This window comes from Tupaia chinensis, unplaced genomic scaffold, assembly GCF_000334495.1.
Source record: "Tupaia chinensis unplaced genomic scaffold, TupChi_1.0 Scaffold000140_1, whole genome shotgun sequence".
Lineage (NCBI taxonomy): Eukaryota > Metazoa > Chordata > Mammalia > Scandentia > Tupaiidae > Tupaia > Tupaia belangeri.
In genome coordinates, this window is record NW_006159610.1 from 9912520 (window position 1) to 9932290 (window position 19771).

Below are 19771 nucleotides of genomic sequence, written 5' to 3' on the forward strand. Positions count from 1 at the left end.
TTTTTGTTATAGGGTGCGTGCGCTCGCCAGACAGAGAGAGACAGAGAGACAGAAAGTGAGAAATCAACCCCCATGGGGGATGGCCACACCGCAATCCCTTCTCCTCTATTCTCCTCTCAGGATCTTGGGCACACATGCACACACGCCTGGCATGAGTTTAAGCCACTGGGTCCAGGACTTGAACCATGGTCGACTACGTGGGAGTCCAGCGACATAGCCATTATGCTAACTGCTGGTCCCCGGTATTTTATTTTTAACAGCATCAGAACATTATCCAAACCTTTATTTCCAACTCTAAAAACAAATTTTCCTATAATTCCATTGTTCTCTCTTTTTGGTCCACTAAATTGTAGAAGAACATTGTCTCCTTTATTTCAAGAGCATTTCGGAAGCAGTGGGAAGTCAATTCATGGTGTGTGGTCAGTATGGCTTACTGCCTGCCAAATTCCAGGACATATAACTTCAAGCCATTCAATGTTGTCCTGTCTTAGTTCTACATAAAACAAGGCCATGAGGTTCTCCTCGTACAGAGGCCAAACAAGTAAGGGCATTCCAGGGCATTAGAAGACTCAGCCAAGAAATCAGAAATACTAAGATTTTTAATTAGAGTGAGAATTATTGATCCTTGCAAGTTTTAGAGGAAAAAATGTGCTTAAACTTTCACCACTAGAGATCAGAAGATCTCAAATTGCTTTTTCTGTAACAATGTCTCTTAGCAGTTTTCTGGAACTAAAGAAACTGGTGGGTCACATGTTTCTGCGGTGACCCAGTGGGTTTTTCACAGGATAGTCTGGAGAAACCATTGTACATCCACCTGTCCACTGCTGTCAAAAGGGAAAAAAGAGAGAAAGAAAGAAAGAAAAAGAACATTAAAAAGGCTTTTCTTCCTCTTCCAATGTTTTCCCAGGAATAGGCTGTTGGAGAAAGTAAAACTATTTCAGAAACTTGCTAACAGGAGAATCTTGGAAATGTAGCTTCAGAACTTCTAGCCCCTGTGATAAGAGACAGCATATCAGAGGACATCAAGCACTCAGTGCCGAGAGACAAGCATAAGTAGACTTAGCTACACAGCACAGAAATGGCAACTAAGGGAATGCAGACAATTTTTTTATCATCTTGCTCATGGAAACCTATTATAGTTCATCTGTATCCACATTATACAAGTGAAAAACACAGATTGTAGTTTAGTTGTTCACTTGTTAATTTATCCAGCAGGTATTTTAGGAATAGTTATGTTAAACTTTACTTTGAAATGTGGGAAAGGACATTTAATTTTAAAAAGCACACATCTTGTTTTTAGAAGACTAAAGTCTGACATTATGTCTCTAATTATTCGTACATGAATCAGTCAATCAATTCTCTGGCAGGGAAAAATGACATATTCAGAAGCCAAAACAGTTTAATCAAAGGTGTTCAGAGGGAGGACAGGCTTAAGGAAGTCAGGAGGAGCTGAAGGACCAGGGTTGAGGGAACCAGGCAGGTGGGAAGTCAGTGCAATTCCTGAGCCTGAGGGAGAAGGGGCAGATGCTGCATTATTGGAGCTTATGGGAGGTATGGCGACAGGGTGACCAGAGGGAGGAACTTGATCAAACCAGAAGGGCAGGAGACAGAAAGGGGAGGCCCAAATGCTCTGGAATCTCTTCACTTCCCCTCAATATTCAGCTGGTTTTTCCCATAACAGACCCACCTGAAAGCCTGGATGACAGCCGCTGCCAGGCTCCTGGAGCACAGCACAAGGCAGAGAGGCCAGGGAGTGGACGGGTGGAGGGTGGGGCACACTAGAATAGCCAGCACAGTGCCATCAGATTATGATGGGACCTTGTGTAGATGAACACAGACTGCTTTATCTATTTTCTTTTAATTGACCAGAGAGCATGTGTGTTCATCAGAGAAAGACAGAAAGAGATACAGACAGAGAGATGAAGTGAGAATGCATCCCCCACATGAGACATGGTCATTCCTCCATTTCTCCCTCCTTTTGGGGTTTTGGACACAAACACAAACACACCCAAAAAGTTTCTCAATTTTCTGGGTCCGGGACTTGAACTGCTCTCTTGGCCATGTGGGAATCAGCTCCCCTGACCACCATGTCACCAGCCAACTCCACAGACTACTTTAGTTCTACTCTTTTATATGAAAGTATTAAAAAAGAAATTCTTGATATATTGCTCATATGCTTTGTGCCATATATTTAAATACATTATTTCAATTCATTTCTTCAGAATGCTACAGAATGATTGACTCAATTTCTACATGTGAAAAACACAAATTGTTAGCAAGTTTAGATGGTTCATCAAAAGTGGGAGAGTGACTAATGAAAACAGAACTGAGGTTCGAACACAGACCACACTGCCTTTCAATCCAGTCTTAAAGTCAAAGCACTCCATGAATTTTGGTAACAGGAGACATCCTGTTTATGGAAATTATTTCCATAAATCATTTCCACAACACGTTTCATCTGGGAGGCTTGAGGCTGAAGGGGAAAGGGTGCCATGTCTGCGACGAGGAGACATCAATCGGTTCATATTCTGACCTTGTGCTGGTGACTTGAAAAAGATAGGTCTGGTTTTCTCATTTGTTACCTGAAGTCCATAGCATGTGAGCTACAGTGATTTATACTGGCAAATAGAATGAAGAGGCTACTACATAGTATAAATTCAAAGAAACTTAGTTCCCTATTAACTCTGAGACACGAATGGTCCAACAGTGACTTGCTGTGGGCAGTTTAAGATCAAAGGGCCTCACTGATTACTTTTGTCTGAAGCCCCGTGTTCCAGGTACAGAGTCATCTGAAATGAAAATGCAGCAGCCTCATCCTTCATTATGTGAAATGGCCATAAAGAGTGGCCACTTGAGGGAATAGGAAAGTGTTTTCCACTGCAGCACTTCCTGTTTGATACTCAGTCTGATACGCAAGAGGGGGTGGTATTCCCTGAACGCTGTGGCTTCTGAGCAACTGAAGATCACACAAAAGAGCTGTTAGAAGAAAGGACAGTATCATTTAAAGAGAGACAATCATAAAAAAAAGTGTCATGAGCCTTCCATTACCTCCTCATGGCCCTGTCTGATTTCAGACTCAGCTGCATTGTCAGTTATGTGCAAGGCCACCCTTGCATTTGGTGACACTGCCTCTCAGTTCCTGCAGGGGTCTCTGTTCCTGCTGTCCCAGGGTCTTCTATGATATCACATGAGCCCACTGGCCTGCATGTAATCACAGTCACTGGGAACCCGAGTTCTCTTTCTCCAAAACAGGACTGGGAGATGTGGCTCTCCCCTGGACCTGAAATGGGCCCTGGGCTGCTCTTCTGTGTGGTCGCTTATCTCCTATGGGCAGGTGAGTACTGGTTACAAGAGAGCTCCCTTCCCTGGCCTTCTTAAGACCTCAATACAAGCCTTTCTGCTGGGGAGACATCATCAGGCTGTGTCACTTTCTCTTCCAGGACCCACGGATGCTGGAATCACCCAGAGCCCAAGGCAAAAAGTCACAGTGAAGGGAAAGAATGTAACTCTGCAATGCCACCAGAATGACAACCATGGATACATGTACTGGTACCGGCAAGACCTGGGACACGGGCTGAGGCTGATCCATTACTCATTCGGAGTTAACGACACCAACAAAGGAGACATCCCAGATGGGTACAGAGTCTCTAGATCAAAAACAGAGAATTTCCCCCTCACTCTGGAGTCACCCACCCCCTCGCAGACATCTGTGTACTTCTGTGCTACCAGTGACTACACAGTGCTGCACGGCTGCATCTTCCCTGCACACAAAACGTCATTGGAAAGACCAAGGTTGCCCTGTGCTCATGAGGCCTGACCCCATCCTGGCAAGTCTGGTCTCCTTGAGAGTCACAGAGTCCTTGCTAGACTGGGGACCTTGAAGTTCGGAGAATATGACCCAGTGTTTAGGTTCATCCTGATGCCACGCTTAACCTGAATGGAGGTCACCAGCACACTTAGCTTTCTCATCTCCCTTCTGAAATTCTCTCAGCTTGCAGAGAGAAACAAATATCTTCAACTGAAATCCATAATGACTCAATAATCATTACAGAAAAAGTGAATGAAAGAGATACATTTCTTTTCCTTTTTCACAAGGAGATATTTGGCAGATGCTTTCTTCCAAAACAGGTTAGACTACTGTTGAGAAGCTAACACTGTTGCGGGAGCATATTCTACTTGAGAACCATGCTCTGAGTTGTGGGATCCACAGGCTCTTCCCACAGAACCTGAGTCCTAAGTTGGAAAGCTCTCCATCTGCCCTTACTGAATCATGGGCAATAACCTCTTTTTCAGTGTGGATCTTGGTCACCTGGAACCAGGTGAACTTTGGGTACAGGTGGGAAAGTCCTTCTTGAGCTTGCCAGGCCCCAGCCATAGACCTTCCCATGTGGTGGCACATTGACCTCTTCCTTGTCTCTCCTTCTGATTCTGTGTCCTTGCCACTGAAGTGTGGTTTCTCCATCAAGATTGCATGAAGGTGTAGTATTCCAGGCTGGAGAGCCTTGCCAGAGATCTCATCTGATACCTTCAAATCCACCCTCTTCTTCTCACCTCTGTATTCTTCAATGACTTTATCGCCCCTTTCCCACAGTCCCTCCTACCTTTCTGCTTACACTCATAAACCTTCACTCGTGTGGTCTCTGTTCCTGGCTGCCTAATCCCAAGGGGCAAGAGCCATGCAAGTCCTAGGTCACAGACCTTCTGTCTGTCCCTCCATCACTGCCAGTTCTCCTCAGTTTTGATGCTCCAGCCACACTCCGTACATTCAGTCTATCCTCACATGTGCCGGCAGGTTTTCACCCTCAAGATGAACATACATCCTTCCCTTATTCTTAGATTTCCACTTCATTCCTTACAGGAAAATATATTTTGGGATATGTACTTAAATTTTACTAGAAAAAAATTAAGGAAAAAATTTATTTGAGAAGCATTTTTTTTTTTTTAGTGGAGACACGAAAGAACACAAGCTGTAAAAAACAATATGTTTACTTTCAGTTTCAGTAAACTAAATCATGTGCATCAAAACACTCCATAAAAGAGGAGATGCTAAGCCATAGACAGGGAAAAGCTATGAAGATGCAAACAGATGCAGGAAGATGAGCAAGACAGAGACCGCTGAGACTCGGTGACACCGTGGTCGTCTGCGTTTCCCAGCCTCGTGTGTGGGTAGAGGGCTGGGAACATGGGATGAGGTTCTTTGTAATGGGCTGTGGTAAAATGATGGAAGTTGATTCCAAATTTGGCCCTTAAAATATCCTGAGTGGGCTGGAAAGTTGTGTGGGAGTTAAGGCACTGGATCCCACATGGCCAGTCGCAGGGTTCATGTCCCAGATGCAGTGGTTTGAAAATCACATGAGGAGCAAGTGTGTGCCCAACATCCTATTGCTGCATGGCCATTTCCCTCTGTGGGGTGATCTCTCTCTCTCTCTCATGCCCTATAGCATAAAATTTTAAAAATTATCCTGGGAGTGCCAGGTGGTGACTCATAGGAAATGTATGCAGACTCATAAGGGAAAAGTCTGGGACTCCCTGAGTAAGGCGCATGCACACACATGCCCATGAGTCGGGTTGGCTGACACCGAGGGGAGGTGGCAGCATGAGGATCCTGGTGAGGGAGGCTGTCTTTCTGTCTGTCTCCAGTTCTCTCTGTCTGTCTCTTGTATAAGATATTAATACATACACTAAAATAATAGCCTGTTGACTGTGATAGGGTCCTGGAGTATACTTTCTGGAGATTAGTTGGAAGGATTCATGGGAAATTGGCATGACATAAGTGCTCTGATGGAATCTAGAGGAGTCTGCATGCAGGCTTCCTTATTCTCTCTTCTTCCCAGAAGGGGTCACACACAGCTCACTCTACCCTAAGCAGCAAAATTCTGCAACATGTGTACAATATGTTTACCAAGGAGCCCATAACATTCAGTGTCAGGGAGATGTTACTGGGAGATGATCATACAAGAGCCACTGACTAACAGGCACCACAAATGCAGACCTTCAGGAGACCCAGTGTTCAGCATTACAGTGTTTGCACTTACACTCCAGGCCCAATGAACACCCTTCTCAGTTAGGGAAACTTCATATCAGTGCAGGGAACTGGTTACCACCCCAATTCCCAGACACCAGCAAAGGGCAATCTGGCAAGCGGCATTTTCCAAGCAAGAGCAAACTCAAGCCTGCGAGTAACACTCTTCTTCTCAGACACCCTGCAGCTCCCTTTCGCCATGTCCTGATGAACTTGGATGCTCCAATGTTACACACTGCCTAGTTATGACATGAAAGCAGCCTGCCTGGTGGTTGGGTCCTAACTTCTTCGACAGCTCTGAAGAAAGCTGCTCGTTCCACACTGGGTTTGTGATTGTAGGAGATAAGAATTGTTAAGAGTTGGACCACTGAGATTTTAGGGTTTATTTCGTTTATTTTGTTTTCTATAGCATTGTGCCCTTGTCTAAAAGAGTTAGTATCTCAAATGAGCAGAATTCTCATTCCATACACAATAAAATGGCAATATTTAAGTTTAACCAGGCAAATCACAGAAGAAGAAACATAAATTATTACTAACGGGAATAGAGTCTCACCTTTATTCAGAGTCAGACTATTGCAAACTGTTAAAACAAAGAGTTGATTTTTAATGTATCATATGAAAAATTGTCAAAGGAAGAACAATCCTAAATGTGAGTAGATATTAGACTAGTGGAATTCAACTTACTCAAATGAAACACATGACCTTTGAAAATGTCCTGAAGAAAAAAGAACAAATCCAAACCAGTCAATCACTCAGTGATGAGAAAATGGAAAATGCAGCCATATTAGAAAAGGATGCCCAGACACTAACCATGGTAGTTTAATTGTATCATATGCAAAAGATTTACATTTTTTTCCTATTGGAAAAGGTCTGTTCAATTTCGCATCTATTGTTACAATATCTGTGTTGATATTTTCAGAAATAAGCAAATTCTCAGGTACTAGCCAATGTAGTTTAATTGTATGTTATGTTAGAGGTGTAAGTTTTAATATTGCAGAAGATCTGTTCCAGTTTGAATTTATTGTCGCAATATCTGTGTTGGTATTTTCAGAAATAAGCAAATTATATACCATCGTAAGTAGGATGTCGGACCTCCCACTTGTGGCATTGGTGCCTTAGAAATGCAGGCACTGTGGTGAAGGCTTTGGTATGTACACATCATGAGGATTGAGGGAGGCAAAGAGAAAACTGGGCATCAGCCTTCAGAGAAAACAAAATGTTCAACCTCTGTGCTTGAGTGCTATCTTTCCACGCTAGCTTGGAGCATGCCAGCTAATGCTCAGGAATAAATAGCCCAGCTTCCACCTTGTTTAGGTTTATGCAACTATGAGAATGAAGAATCTTTGAAAAGGAGAAATGCCCAAAGAGAAAGATAATCCCAGATGAACGAAGAAGTCACTTGCTGCTCTTTCAAAGCTGAGTTGCCTTTGACACATTCAAGGAAAAAATCCATCACCACATAGAAGATCGATTTAAGAGTTACTGCAGAACTCAAACCGCTCGAACCAGTAAGAGTTAGTTTCTAAGATGGTGGGTTCCACTGTGGGTGACAGTGATGTAATCATGGGAACTGCCACGTGGGGACAAGGGATGTCAGTCGTTCTCTACTCCTGCTCACTAGGACTCTGATCTAGTGAATGTCCTGCCCTGCCCTGGCCCGCCATGGCCACCAGGCTCCTCTGCTGGGCAGCCCTGTGTCTCCTGGGGGCAGATGAGTCCTCTGAACACCAAAATATCCACAACGGATCTACCATTGATTTTTATGATCATTTTCCTTCTTCCCATTTTCAAATTGTATCTTTTCCCCCCACAGAACTCATAGCAGCTGGAGTCACCCAGTCCCCCAGACTAAAGATTTCAGAAAAAGGACAGATCATAGCTTTTTGGTGTGACCCTATTTCTGGCTACAATACCTTGTACTGGTACCGGCAGAGACCGGGACAAGGGCCAGAGCTCCTGACTTACTTTCAGAATGAGGCGATGGTAGGTGAATCTCTGTTGCCTAAAGATCGATTTTCTGCAGAGAGACCCAAGGGCGCAGACTCCACTCTGAAGATCCTGCGGGCAGAGCTGGGGGACTCGGCTGTGTATCTCTGTGCCAGCAGCTTAGCCACAGCATCACAAGGACGCTCCCCACCTGTGCACAAAATTGTAGGTTCCCCTCTCCCTCCCCAGCCCACAGGCAACCCTAAAGAGAGGCTCCACCATTTCCTTGTTGTCCAAGGGAAAGAAGTGTGTTTGCAGTTAAGAGTCACATCATGGGAGACATACATTGCTTTTTGAAATATGAGGGCTACAGTGTGGTTTCAAAATAATTAGGACTTGGGAATTTGAAGCAGTTTTCAGTGAAGCATAAAGAAGCCCAAACTGAAAGTAAGTTACTGTAGACTCAGTCCTAAGGGGTAGCAATGACTGTTCTATAAAAATAGGCAATCATGAAACACATAGAATAAACTTATTAATAGAGATGGTTATGGTATGACAGTGATAAACAGCAGCCTCTTCCTCTGTAGTTGTACTATCTGAATTATTTGAATAGATATCTTTTTAAAATTTGTTTGTTTAGGTTTTTGCCATAGTGTATGTGCACTTGCCAGAGAGCTAGGAAGTGAGAAATCACACCCCCACGGGGGTAGGGGTGGGGATGGTCATGCCACAATCCCTTCTCCTTTATTCTCTTTCTGGGACTCTGGGCAAGCACACACACATGCCTGGCTGAGTTTCATGCCTCCGGGTCTGTGACTTGAACTGCAATCAGCCATATGGGAGTCCAGGAACTTATTCATTATGCCACCCCTCACTCTAGCTTCTTCTATATCTTTGCATTGGAAATTTACTACAACAAATTCTCAACACATATAATGTGTTTTGAAAACTTTTTCCCTCTGTTTTTGTGAAAACATATGAATAATAATAATGTCATTACTGATAATGATGGTGATAATCAATTCAACTATTTTATTTAGTACTTTCACAACTTCAAAGAAATGTACACCCACAGATACGCTGGTCACCAGTCTCCAATATTAGCTTAATGTGAATTCCACGTTCTCCAGAGTCTCTAACTCTTCCATGTTATTGTCACAGTCCAGCGCTGCATCCAGGCTTGGGCCAGTAGCTCAGGGGCTGTGTAAGACATTTCCACCTGTCTGCCTTTGTACATTAAAATAGTCCTGTGGAGCATTGAAATATTCCTTGTAAGAACTTCAATTGCCACGTGTGACAATATACTCCTTGGGTTTAAGTTCTTACCCTCTACTCTACATTCTGCCTGGATGTTGTAAGATCATACAGACATATTCTGAAATACTGGTTGGAAATCAGCTTCCTGGGAGCCCTCTGAAGGCATCGACACTGTCGCTCAGCACTCATTTCTTCTCCTTCCTCCTTATCCAACCTGCACTGCATGTCACATGCCACATCTGTTTACCCGCTGCTCGTCTCCTGCCAATTTCTTCATCTGACCAAACCTCGTCAGGTGATGGATGGACACAGCCATTTGTCGTCTCCTTGCCAAAATCGTTACTGGGTTCTGTTTCTAATCTGCTACATCTTTTTTATGTTACAAATTGCCGCCAAAATCGTTACTGGGTTCTTCTAATCTGCTACATCTTTTTTATGTTACAAATTGCCTCCTAAGTTTCCTGAAATCACCTTCTATTTCTTTGAACATAGGGAACATAACTATTTCAGAGTCTTTCTGATCATTTTCACATTTTAGATTTTTTGAGGCTTTTTTTTTCTTTTTCTACTGCTTCTCAGTGTTCATTTTTTATGAATTCTCTATTTTTCTTTATGAACCTGATTACCTTTGATCTTGTGTCAGACACTATAGTTGTAGAAATATTTTTTCATCTAAGCTGGGTCTATCCTCTTCCAGAGAGACTTTTATTTTGCTTCTGCCGAGTGTATGGAAGTTTTAAAAACCTGGAGTTCCCCGAACAAGAATTCAAGGCTTCAGGTCTCCTGGTCATGTGGAGAACTGGTTTACCTCCAGCTCATCATCTATAGGAGTTTGCCAGTGCTTGAGTTTGCTGTTCTGTTGTCTTTGACCTTGTCTCCCTGGCCTGGTGGTCAGCCCTATGTGTACCAGGTCATGTCAGGATCAGCAAATACACCCAATGACTAGAGACAGCTGCTCTCACCTCCTCAGGCTCTTGCCCTGCCCATGAAACCAGCTAAGATTCCTCACCATATTTTTAGGGCATCAATTCATTAAGCTTTTTTTTTTTTTAATTTTTATTATCATCATAATCTTCTTTATATTACATTGGATTACATATAACTTTACAGTGTATTACATTGTTTTTTCAAAAGGGAATGCCATGCATGTCAGTCAGTACAGAGACATTAATCTCCACACTTCAACATTCCGTATCTTTTCTGTTTTCCCCAATCATTATTTTTATTATTCTAATTATTTTTATAAAACAGTCAATTGCTATTTCTCGTTTTGCTTGTAAAAATACTTTGCCCATCATGAAATACTTCTCAGACCAATCCAGTTGAGAATACTATACATGTCATCATCAACAGTTAATAAGCCCTATCTGTTTCTCACTAACGTCCTGTCTCTCTATTGTTCACTTGCTATCTTTCTCTATCCTCTTCTCTTCACTTACCCCATTCCACACTGTCCTATTCTCATTAAGTACCTTCACTGTTTTTATGTCCTCCGAATTTTTGCTCTCTATTATAGAGTGCGGATAGTCGGTATATATTGAGTGGATACATACAATATCTTTCTTTCATAGCCTGGCTTACTTCACTCAGCAATAGATCCTCCATATCTGACCATTTTCTATCAAATTCCAGGGTCTTGTTATTTTTTATGGCTGAGTAGTATTCCATAGAGTATATATACCACACTTTTCCAATCCATTCATCAGTTTGTGGACATTTAGGTTGGTTCCATGTCTTGGCAATTGTGAATAATGCTGCAATAAACATGGATGTGCAAGCACTTTTCTGACTGAGCGTTCTCCTGTCTTTTGGGTAAATACCCAGAAGTGGGATTGCTGGATCAAATGGTAGTTCTATTTGTAGATCTTTGAGGAACCTCCATATTGTTCTCCACAGTGGTTGAACTAGTTTACATTCCCACCAACAGTGTAGGAGGGTTCCCTTTTCACCACATCCCCGCCAACACTTATCACTTTTTATATTCTTAATCTTTGCCATTCTGACAGGGGTTAGGTGGTATCTCATTGTGGTTTTTATCTGCATTTCCCTTATGATGAGGGATGTTGAGCATTTCCTCATATGCTTTTTGGCTGTTCGTATGTCTTCCTTAGAGAGACTTTTGTTCAGCTCACTTTCCCATCTTTTAATCGGGTTAATCATTTTTTTTCGCATAAGGCACTTGAGTTCCCTATGTATTCTCGTTATCAGTCCCTTGTCTGAGGCATATTTAACAAAAATATTTTCCCATTCTGAGGGTTGTCGGTTCACACTTGTTACTGTGTCCTTTGCTGTGCAGAAACTTCTTAGTCTAATATAGTCCCACTTGTCTATTTTAGGGATTATTGCCTGTGCTTTGGGAGTCTTATTTAAGAAGTCTTTGCCTACTCCAATGTCTCCCAGAGTTTCCCCAGCATTTTCCACAAGTAGTTTTATTGTCTGAGGTCTTAGGTTCAGATCTTTGATCCATTTTGAGTTGACTGTTGTTAATGGTGAAAGATGGGGGTTCAGTTTCATCTTTCTGCAGGTGGATACCCAGTTTTTCCAGCACCATTTACTAAAGAGGTTTTCCTTTTCCCAATGGATTGACTGATATCCTTTGTCAAAGATCAGTTGGCTATAAGCTTTGGGAGTTATTTCTGGGGTCTCTATTCTCTTCCATTGGTCCACATGTCTGTTTTTATGCCAATACCATGCTGTTTTGATGACCACAGCTTTATAGTATATCTTGGGATCAGGGAGTGATATGCCTCCTACTCCATTCTTCTTACGCAGGATTGCTTTTGCAATACGAGGTCTTTTATGGTTCCAGACAAATTCTATAATTGTCTTTTCTAGATCTCTGAAGAATATCTCTGGTATTTTGATTGGAATTGCATTAAACATGTAGATTAATTTGGGTAGAATTGCCATTTTGATTATGTTAATTCTACCAATCCAGGAGCATGGGATGTCCTTCCACTTTTTTATGTCACTTTCAATGTCTTTTTTAAGATTCTCGTAGTTTTCTTTATAAAGGTCTTTGACTTTCTTAGTTAGGTTTATCCCTAGATATCTTATACATCTTGTGGCTACGGTGAAAGGGATTCCTTTCTTCAGCTCTGCTTCATTCAACTTGTTGTTCATAAATAGAAATGCTATAGATTTTTGGATATTGATTTTGTATCCTGCCACCTTACTGTATTCACTTATTACTTCAAGCAGTTTTTTCATGGATACCTTTGGGTCTTCTAAGTATACCATCATGTCATCTGCAAATAAAGATATTTTCAACTCTTCTTTGCCTATTCGAATGCCTTTAATACTGTTCTCTTCTCTGATTGCAATAGCTAAGACTTCCAGTACTATATTAAAGAGCAGTGGAGAAAGTGGGCAGCCTTGCCTAGTACCTGTTTTCAGAGGAAAAGCTTTCAGCTTTTCCCCATTCAGTATAATATTAGCTGTAGGTTTTTCATAGATTGCTTTTATTGTGTTCAGAAATGACCCTTCTATACCAATCTTACTGAGAGTCTTAATCATAAAAGGATGTTGTATTTTATCAAACGCTTTCTCCGCATCAATTGAGATGATCATATGGTTTTTATCTTTCTTTCTGTTAATGTGGTGTATTACATTTATGGTCTTGCGTATATTGAACCACCCTTGCATCCCTGGTATAAAGCCTACCTGGTCGTGATGAATGATCTTTGTTATATGTTGTTGGATACGATTTGCGAGTATCTTGTTGAGAATTTTCGCATCTATATTCATCAATGATATTGGTCTGTAGTTTTCCTTTTTTGTCATATCCTTATCTGTTTTGGGGATGAGGATGATGGAGGCTTCATAAAATGAATTTGGAAGGTTTCCTTCCTTTTGAATCTTTAGAAATAATTTTAGTAAGATAGGGGTTAATTCTTCCTTGAAAGTTTTGTAGAATTCACAAGTGAAGCCATCTGGGCCTGGGCTTTTCTTTGTTGGGAGATTATTAATTACTGATTCAATCTCCTGGCTTGTTATAGGTCTATTCAGATTCTCTATGTCTTCCTGATCCAATCTTGGTAGTTTATATGCATCCAGGAATTTGTCCATCTCCTCCAGGTTATCTTGTTTGTTGGCGTAAAGTCGCTCATAGTATCCTCTAATGATATTATGTATTTCTGCTATGTCCGTGGTAATATTGCCTGTTTCATCACATATTTGATTAATCTGGTTTCTTTCTTTCTTCTTCTTGATCAGTCTAGCCAATGGAGTATCAATCTTGTTGATCTTTTCAAAGAACCAGCTTTTGCTTTCATTTATTTTCTGTATGGTTCGTTTATTTTCTATTTCATTTATTTCTGCTCGAACCTTTATTATTTCTTTTCGCCTGGCATTTTGGGGGTTCGTTTGTTGTTGTTTTTCCAGTTCTCTGAGGCATGATGATAAGTTATCTACTTGCCATCTTTCCATCCTTTTCTTATGTGCACTAATTGCTATGAATTTCCCTCTTATGACTGCTTTTGCTGTGTCCCATAGGTTCTGGACACTTGTGTCCTCATTATCATTTGTTTCCATAAATTTGTTTATTTCAGCCTTAATTTCTTCAGTAGTGAAGAAGTCATTCAGAAGTAGGTTGTTCAGTTTCCATGTGTTCGTGTGTTTTCGGGGTTGTTTCTTGAAATTAATCTTGAGTTTAATTCCATCATGGTCAGAGAAGATGCTGGGTACAGTTTCTATGCCTTTGAATCTGTAAAGGCTTGATTTGTGTCCTAATATATGATCTATCTTTGAAAAGGTTCCATGTCGGGGTGAGAAAAATGTATATGTTGTGGATGTAGGGTGGAAAGTTCTATAGATATCTGTCAAGCCCATTCCATTTATAGTATCATTTAAGTCCTGTATCTCTCTATTTATTTTCTGTCTAGAAGATCTGTCTATAGGAGATAACGGGGTGTTGAGATCTCCAACAATTATAGTATTTTTCCCTATGTCTCCTTTTAGCTCCAGCAGTCTTTCCTTCACATATTTAGGCGCACCTGAGTTGGGTGCGTAGATATTTATAAGGGTTATATCTTCTTGCTGGATTACCCCATCTACTATTATATAATGCCCTTCTTTGTCTCTTCTTACAGTCTTTGTTTTAAAATCTATTTTGTCTGAGATCAATATCGCTACTCCAGCCTTTTTCTGATTTCCATTTGCATGGAATATCTTTTTCCAGCCCTTGACTTTTAGTCTATGTATATCTTTATCCATAAAGTGAGTTTCTTGTAGGCAACAGATAGAGGGTTTCTGTTTTCTTATCCATTCAGCTAGTCTATGTCTCTTAACTGGGGAATTTAATCCATTGACATTCAATGTAATTATCGATATTTCCATACCTGATCCTATCATTAAGTGAGCCATTTTCTTAGTTGTTTTTTGTTCTCGTATAACTGTCTCTGATTTTTTAGTTTTCCTGGTATAGTACTCCCTTCAAAACCTCTTGAAGAGCTGGTCTGGTGTTGGTAAATTCCTTCAAATTTTGTTTATTTGAGAATGTTTTTATCTTTTTTTCCCATATAAAAGATAATTTTGCCGGGTATAGTATTCTTGGTTGAAATTGTTTTTCACTCAACACTTTGACTATGCTTCCCCATTCTTTCCTTTCCTGCATTGTTTCTGCTGAGAGATCCGATGTTAGCCTGATGGGGTGACCTTTGTAAGTAACCTGGCGTTTCCCTCTTGCCAACTTTAGTATCTTGTCTTTATCTGTTGTTTTTGCCAGTCTGGCTATGATGTGCCTTGGAGATGATCTTCTTGGGTTGATTCTACTTGGGGTCCTCTGTATTTCTTGGGTCTGGATATTTGAATGCCTTTCTAGATTTGGAAAGTTTTCTTCCAGGATCTCATGGAATAAATTTTCCAGGCCCTTATTATTTTCTTCCTCCTCCGGAATACCAATTATCCGAATGTTGGGGCGCTTGATGGTGTCCAGTATTCCTCGTATATTATCCTCATTTTTCATGGTTGTTTTCTCAATCTTCTTGATACTTTTATCTAGGTCAGATGTTTTGTCTTCTACGTTAGAGATTCGGTCTTCTGCCTGGTCTAACCTACATTTAATGCTTTCAAGGGAGGTTTTGATTTCCTCTATCACATTCTTCAAACCTAGAAGTTCCATCTGGTTCTTGTTTAGGGTATCCATTTCTTCTTTCAAGTCATTAAAGGACTTCCTCATCTCCTGGAGCTCCTTGTCTCTTTTCTCTTCCATCTCAGTTAGTTTGGTCACTACAAATATTCTGAATTCCTTATCAGACATGTCCACGACGTCCATTGTATTGACTGTGGGTGATGTAGGATTGATGATTTCCCTTGACGGAGAGGCCTTTTGTTGGTTGCTCATATTTCTTGAGCCTTTGCGATTGTTTTTAGTCATCAGGTAATCTATATGTTTCTTGCCAACTTATTTCAGGTATCTCTGATTCATAAAAGTTGTACAGGCTTAGAAGATTGATGATTTCTCTTATGGTTGGCCTACCTATTACTCACAATTACCATTAACTGTTGCCACTAGCCCTGGAAGGCCCAAAGTGCTCGCTGTTTCTAAGGAGTAGTGAGCCTTCAACTGACCAAACAAGCAACACCCCAAGAGCAAAGAAAAACAAAATGGAAAAAGAAAATCGCGCACCGCGCGCTACTCAACTCACCAAAATTCAAACACTCCAAAGGAGGGGTGTGAGTTCGCCTTAAAGTCCCAGGCAACCAACCTGGGGTCCAAGGAGGAAGGACGGTGGGGATGCGTGGAGTTGCGGTAGGGTCAGGCCTGCAGCCTCAGTCCGCCTGGTGTCCGGAACTGCTGGCTGGCTCAATCCGGGTTTCGGGTGGGGAGGGGTGTGGGTTCGCCTTAAAGTCCCAGGCAACCAACCTGGGGTCCAAGGAGGAAGCTCATTAAGCTTTTGTTATTTCATCCAAGTTTTTAGATTACAGTGGGCAGATTTGGATTAATCCCTCAGTTTGGGATTAAAGTTAACATAAATTTTTTTGGAGTTTTAGTTTTCTTTCGGTTTTAATATTAAATCCTTGGTCTGTTATTGGTTTGGTAGTTAATCCAACAAAGAAATGTACTTAAACTTTGATTTCAGCTGAAGGTTATTTTAAACCTTACAGAACATTTATAATCAAACCAAGACATCTAGTTGTTAGTGGTATTCTGTTATTGAAGTATTTTTATGTCCTTGCTGACTTTTATGTGTAACTTCTGATGTTCTGTTGGACCGTGAGGTAAGGTGGGAAATAAAATAGACAGTGAATGCTCGGACTTGGTCAGAGAGCAGAGACTGGGCTTGGAATCAATTTAATTGCTGCCCTGTCGTGGGGTTTTATGAGTTAAATCAAGGAACAGTGGTTGGGCCCAAAAGCAATACTCCTATTTTAGTATTTCTATTCTTGCTGATTTTCTCTATGGGAAAGGAAATACATGATCTTATTTAGACTCTTCTTCGTCTCACTTTTTTGTTGGATCCGCAGAGGAACGAGAGTCTTTGGTGAGTTCTTAACATGCACTACGATCAGCTGGACCTTCTTTTCCCACGAAGGTTGACCTGCCGTTTGGAGGGCAGAGCGAATGGGGTAAACTCTGCTTTAATGCAGTATTAGCCCACGCGGTTTCACATTGAGCCCTCTTGTGTATCAATATCAGAACTGATATTATTGGGGCCAGCCTGTGGTGTGGTGATTGAGGCAGCTGATTCCCATGTAGCTGGCTGAGGCACACATACCCTTTGGCATAATTGAAAAAGTAATAAAATAATAATAATCTGACATCTGCATTTATCTGTCTCTGTTGTCTCTCACAGGTGGCTCCACCCAAAGCCACAATAACCCCAATATTTCTTATGGACCCTCTAACAGCAACAAATTATACTATCATATATTCCCTATATTCAGTGAAATAAAAGCACATCTCCAAATGGCAAGAAAGCCCATTTGTGCTGTTTCTGCCTACTGGCCACAAGGTGGCCATGTGGCTTCATCATCCTCTACAGTGTGGAGAAGGGCTTAGAGAGCTCTCTGGAAGAAGATGGTTAAGGGAGATCTCTGGGTCAGGTCTAGATTTTGGAAATTTGCACATGTGTTGAATGATGGCTGTAATAAAAAAATTAGAGACAAATGTTTCTTCTTCTATTGTAGAGATAGGTTTTGCTCTGAACTGCAGTTTGAACTGGGATCTGAATGGCTAGCATGCTTATAATGGGTATATTTCCAAGGTTAAGATTTGGGCCACAGGTAACTGGGGTGCTGCAGCTGGGTGATGTGATTTGGAGAAATCAGAGAAGCAGTTGTGTGTTGGAAAAGCCTTGGAGTCTTAGAGAGCCTGGCCCTACACCAGCCCAGGTCAGCCCTACCTGCTCTGGTGGACACAGAGGTAAGAGTCAAGGCAAACAGAGATGCTATCCTGGACCCCATCAGAGGGACCCTGGGCCCAAGGATCTGACAAGCATGGAGGTGCCATGAGCAGATCAACTAGTCAGACAGGGCTTGGAGGGGGCCAAAGCAACAGGATTTCTTCCCCCACCATCTTTCACACTCAGCAGGGAGATGCTGCAATCTAGTCTCCCTTAGTCATTCTCTCCAGTCTCTTGTGTGTTCCCTGGAAGCAGGATGTCTGGGCAGAGTTAGGAAGTTTTCGGTTTGTTTTTTTGCCTAGACTTCCCTTGACCTGATTTCAGGTTCTTTCCATGCGATTATGTATCTGCCTCAAATCTGTATTTTGAAGGTAGTTTTCTGATTCTTTTGCACATGAGTCCCATGGATACTATAATGTTTCAGCCTTCTATGGCTGCTGTAAGAAATTGCCACTAACCTCATGGCTTATAATGACTCAACCCAAACTTCTCGTTCTATAGTTCTGAACAAGAGAAATCCAAAATGAGTCTACTTGGGCTAAAACCCAAGTTTCAGTATGGCCATATGCCTTCTCAAAGCCCTAAGAGAGAATCTGTGGCTTTTTCAGGCCCCAGCACTCTGGGTTTCTGATCCCTTCCTCTTTCAAAGCCAGTGGAGACTATGGCCTGTCAGAGCTTTCTCCCTGCCCTGGTGTCCGGAACTGCTGGCTGGCTCGATCCGGGTTTCGGGTGGGGAGGGGGGTGAGTTCGCCTTAAAGTCCCAGGCAACCAACCTGGGGTCCAAGGAGGAAGGACGGTGGGGATGCGTGGAGTTGCGGTAGGGTCAGGCCTGCAGCCTCAGTCCGCCTGGTGTCCGGAACTGCTGGCTGGCTCAATCCGGGTTTCGGGTGGGGAGGGGTGTGGGTTCGCCTTAAAGTCCCAGGCAACCAACCTGGGGTCCAAGGAGGAAGCTCATTAAGCTTTTGTTATTTCATCCAAGTTTTTAGATTACAGTGGGCAGATTTGGATTAATCCCTCAGTTTGGGATTAAAGTTAACATAAATTTTTTTGGAGTTTTAGTTTTCTTTCGGTTTTAATATTAAATCCTTGGTCTGTTATTGGTTTGGTAGTTAATCCAACAAAGAAATGTACTTAAACTTTGATTTCAGCTGAAGGTTATTTTAAACCTTACAGAACATTTATAATCAAACCAAGACATCTAGTTGTTAGTGGTATTCTGTTATTGAAGTATTTTTATGTCCTTGCTGACTTTTATGTGTAACTTCTGATGTTCTGTTGGACCGTGAGGTAAGGTGGGAAATAAAATAGACAGTGAATGCTCGGACTTGGTCAGAGAGCAGAGACTGGGCTTGGAATCAATTTAATTGCTGCCCTGTCGTGGGGTTTTATGAGTTAAATCAAGGAACAGTGGTTGGGCCCAAAAGCAATACTCCTATTTTAGTATTTCTATTCTTGCTGATTTTCTCTATGGGAAAGGAAATACATGATCTTATTTAGACTCTTCTTCGTCTCACTTTTTTGTTGGATCCGCAGAGGAACGAGAGTCTTTGGTGAGTTCTTAACATGCACTACGATCAGCTGGACCTTCTTTTCCCACGAAGGTTGACCTGCCGTTTGGAGGGCAGAGCGAATGGGGTAAACTCTGCTTTAATGCAGTATTAGCCCACGCGGTTTCACATTGAGCCCTCTTGTGTATCAATATCAGAACTGATATTATTGGGGCCAGCCTGTGGTGTGGTGATTGAGGCAGCTGATTCCCATGTAGCTGGCTGAGTGGTTCAAGTCCGGACCTGGTGGCTTGAAAAACACACTGGCATATGTGTGTACATGCATGTCCAAAATCCCAAAAGGGGGGGGAGACAGAGAAGAGGGGATTAGAACACGGTCATCCCCCACGAGTGCTGTCTTCTCACTTTCTCTCTCAGGCAGGCACACATACCCTTTGGCATAATTGAAAAAGTAATAAAATAATAATAATCTGACATCTGCATTTATCTGTCTCTGTTGTCTCTCACAGGTGGCTCCACCCAAAGCCACAATAACCCCAATATTTCTTATGGACCCTCTAACAGCAACAAATTATACTATCATATATTCCCTATATTCAGTGAAATAAAAGCACATCTCCAAATGGCAAGAAAGCCCATTTGTGCTGTTTCTGCCTACTGGCCACAAGGTGGCACTGTGGCTTCATCATCCTCTACAGTGTGGAGAAGGGCTT

The 19771-nt window shown here is 41.8% G+C and overlaps 2 gene segments (V, D, J or C); both read left to right on the forward strand.

The window, feature by feature from the left end:
• Window positions 1-2968: 2968 nt before the first annotated feature.
• On the forward strand, window positions 2969-3926 carry LOC102499547 (T cell receptor beta variable 10-3-like). The segment is given in 2 exon segments: window positions 2969-3334; window positions 3441-3926. Coding segments are annotated over 2 exon segments (534 nt in total).
• Window positions 3927-7626: 3700 nt separating this feature from the next.
• LOC114007219 (T cell receptor beta variable 11-1-like) lies at window positions 7627-10151 on the forward strand. The segment is given in 3 exon segments: window positions 7627-7733; window positions 7836-8173; window positions 9903-10151. Coding segments are annotated over 3 exon segments (636 nt in total).
• The last annotated feature ends 9620 nt before the right edge of the window (window positions 10152-19771 follow it).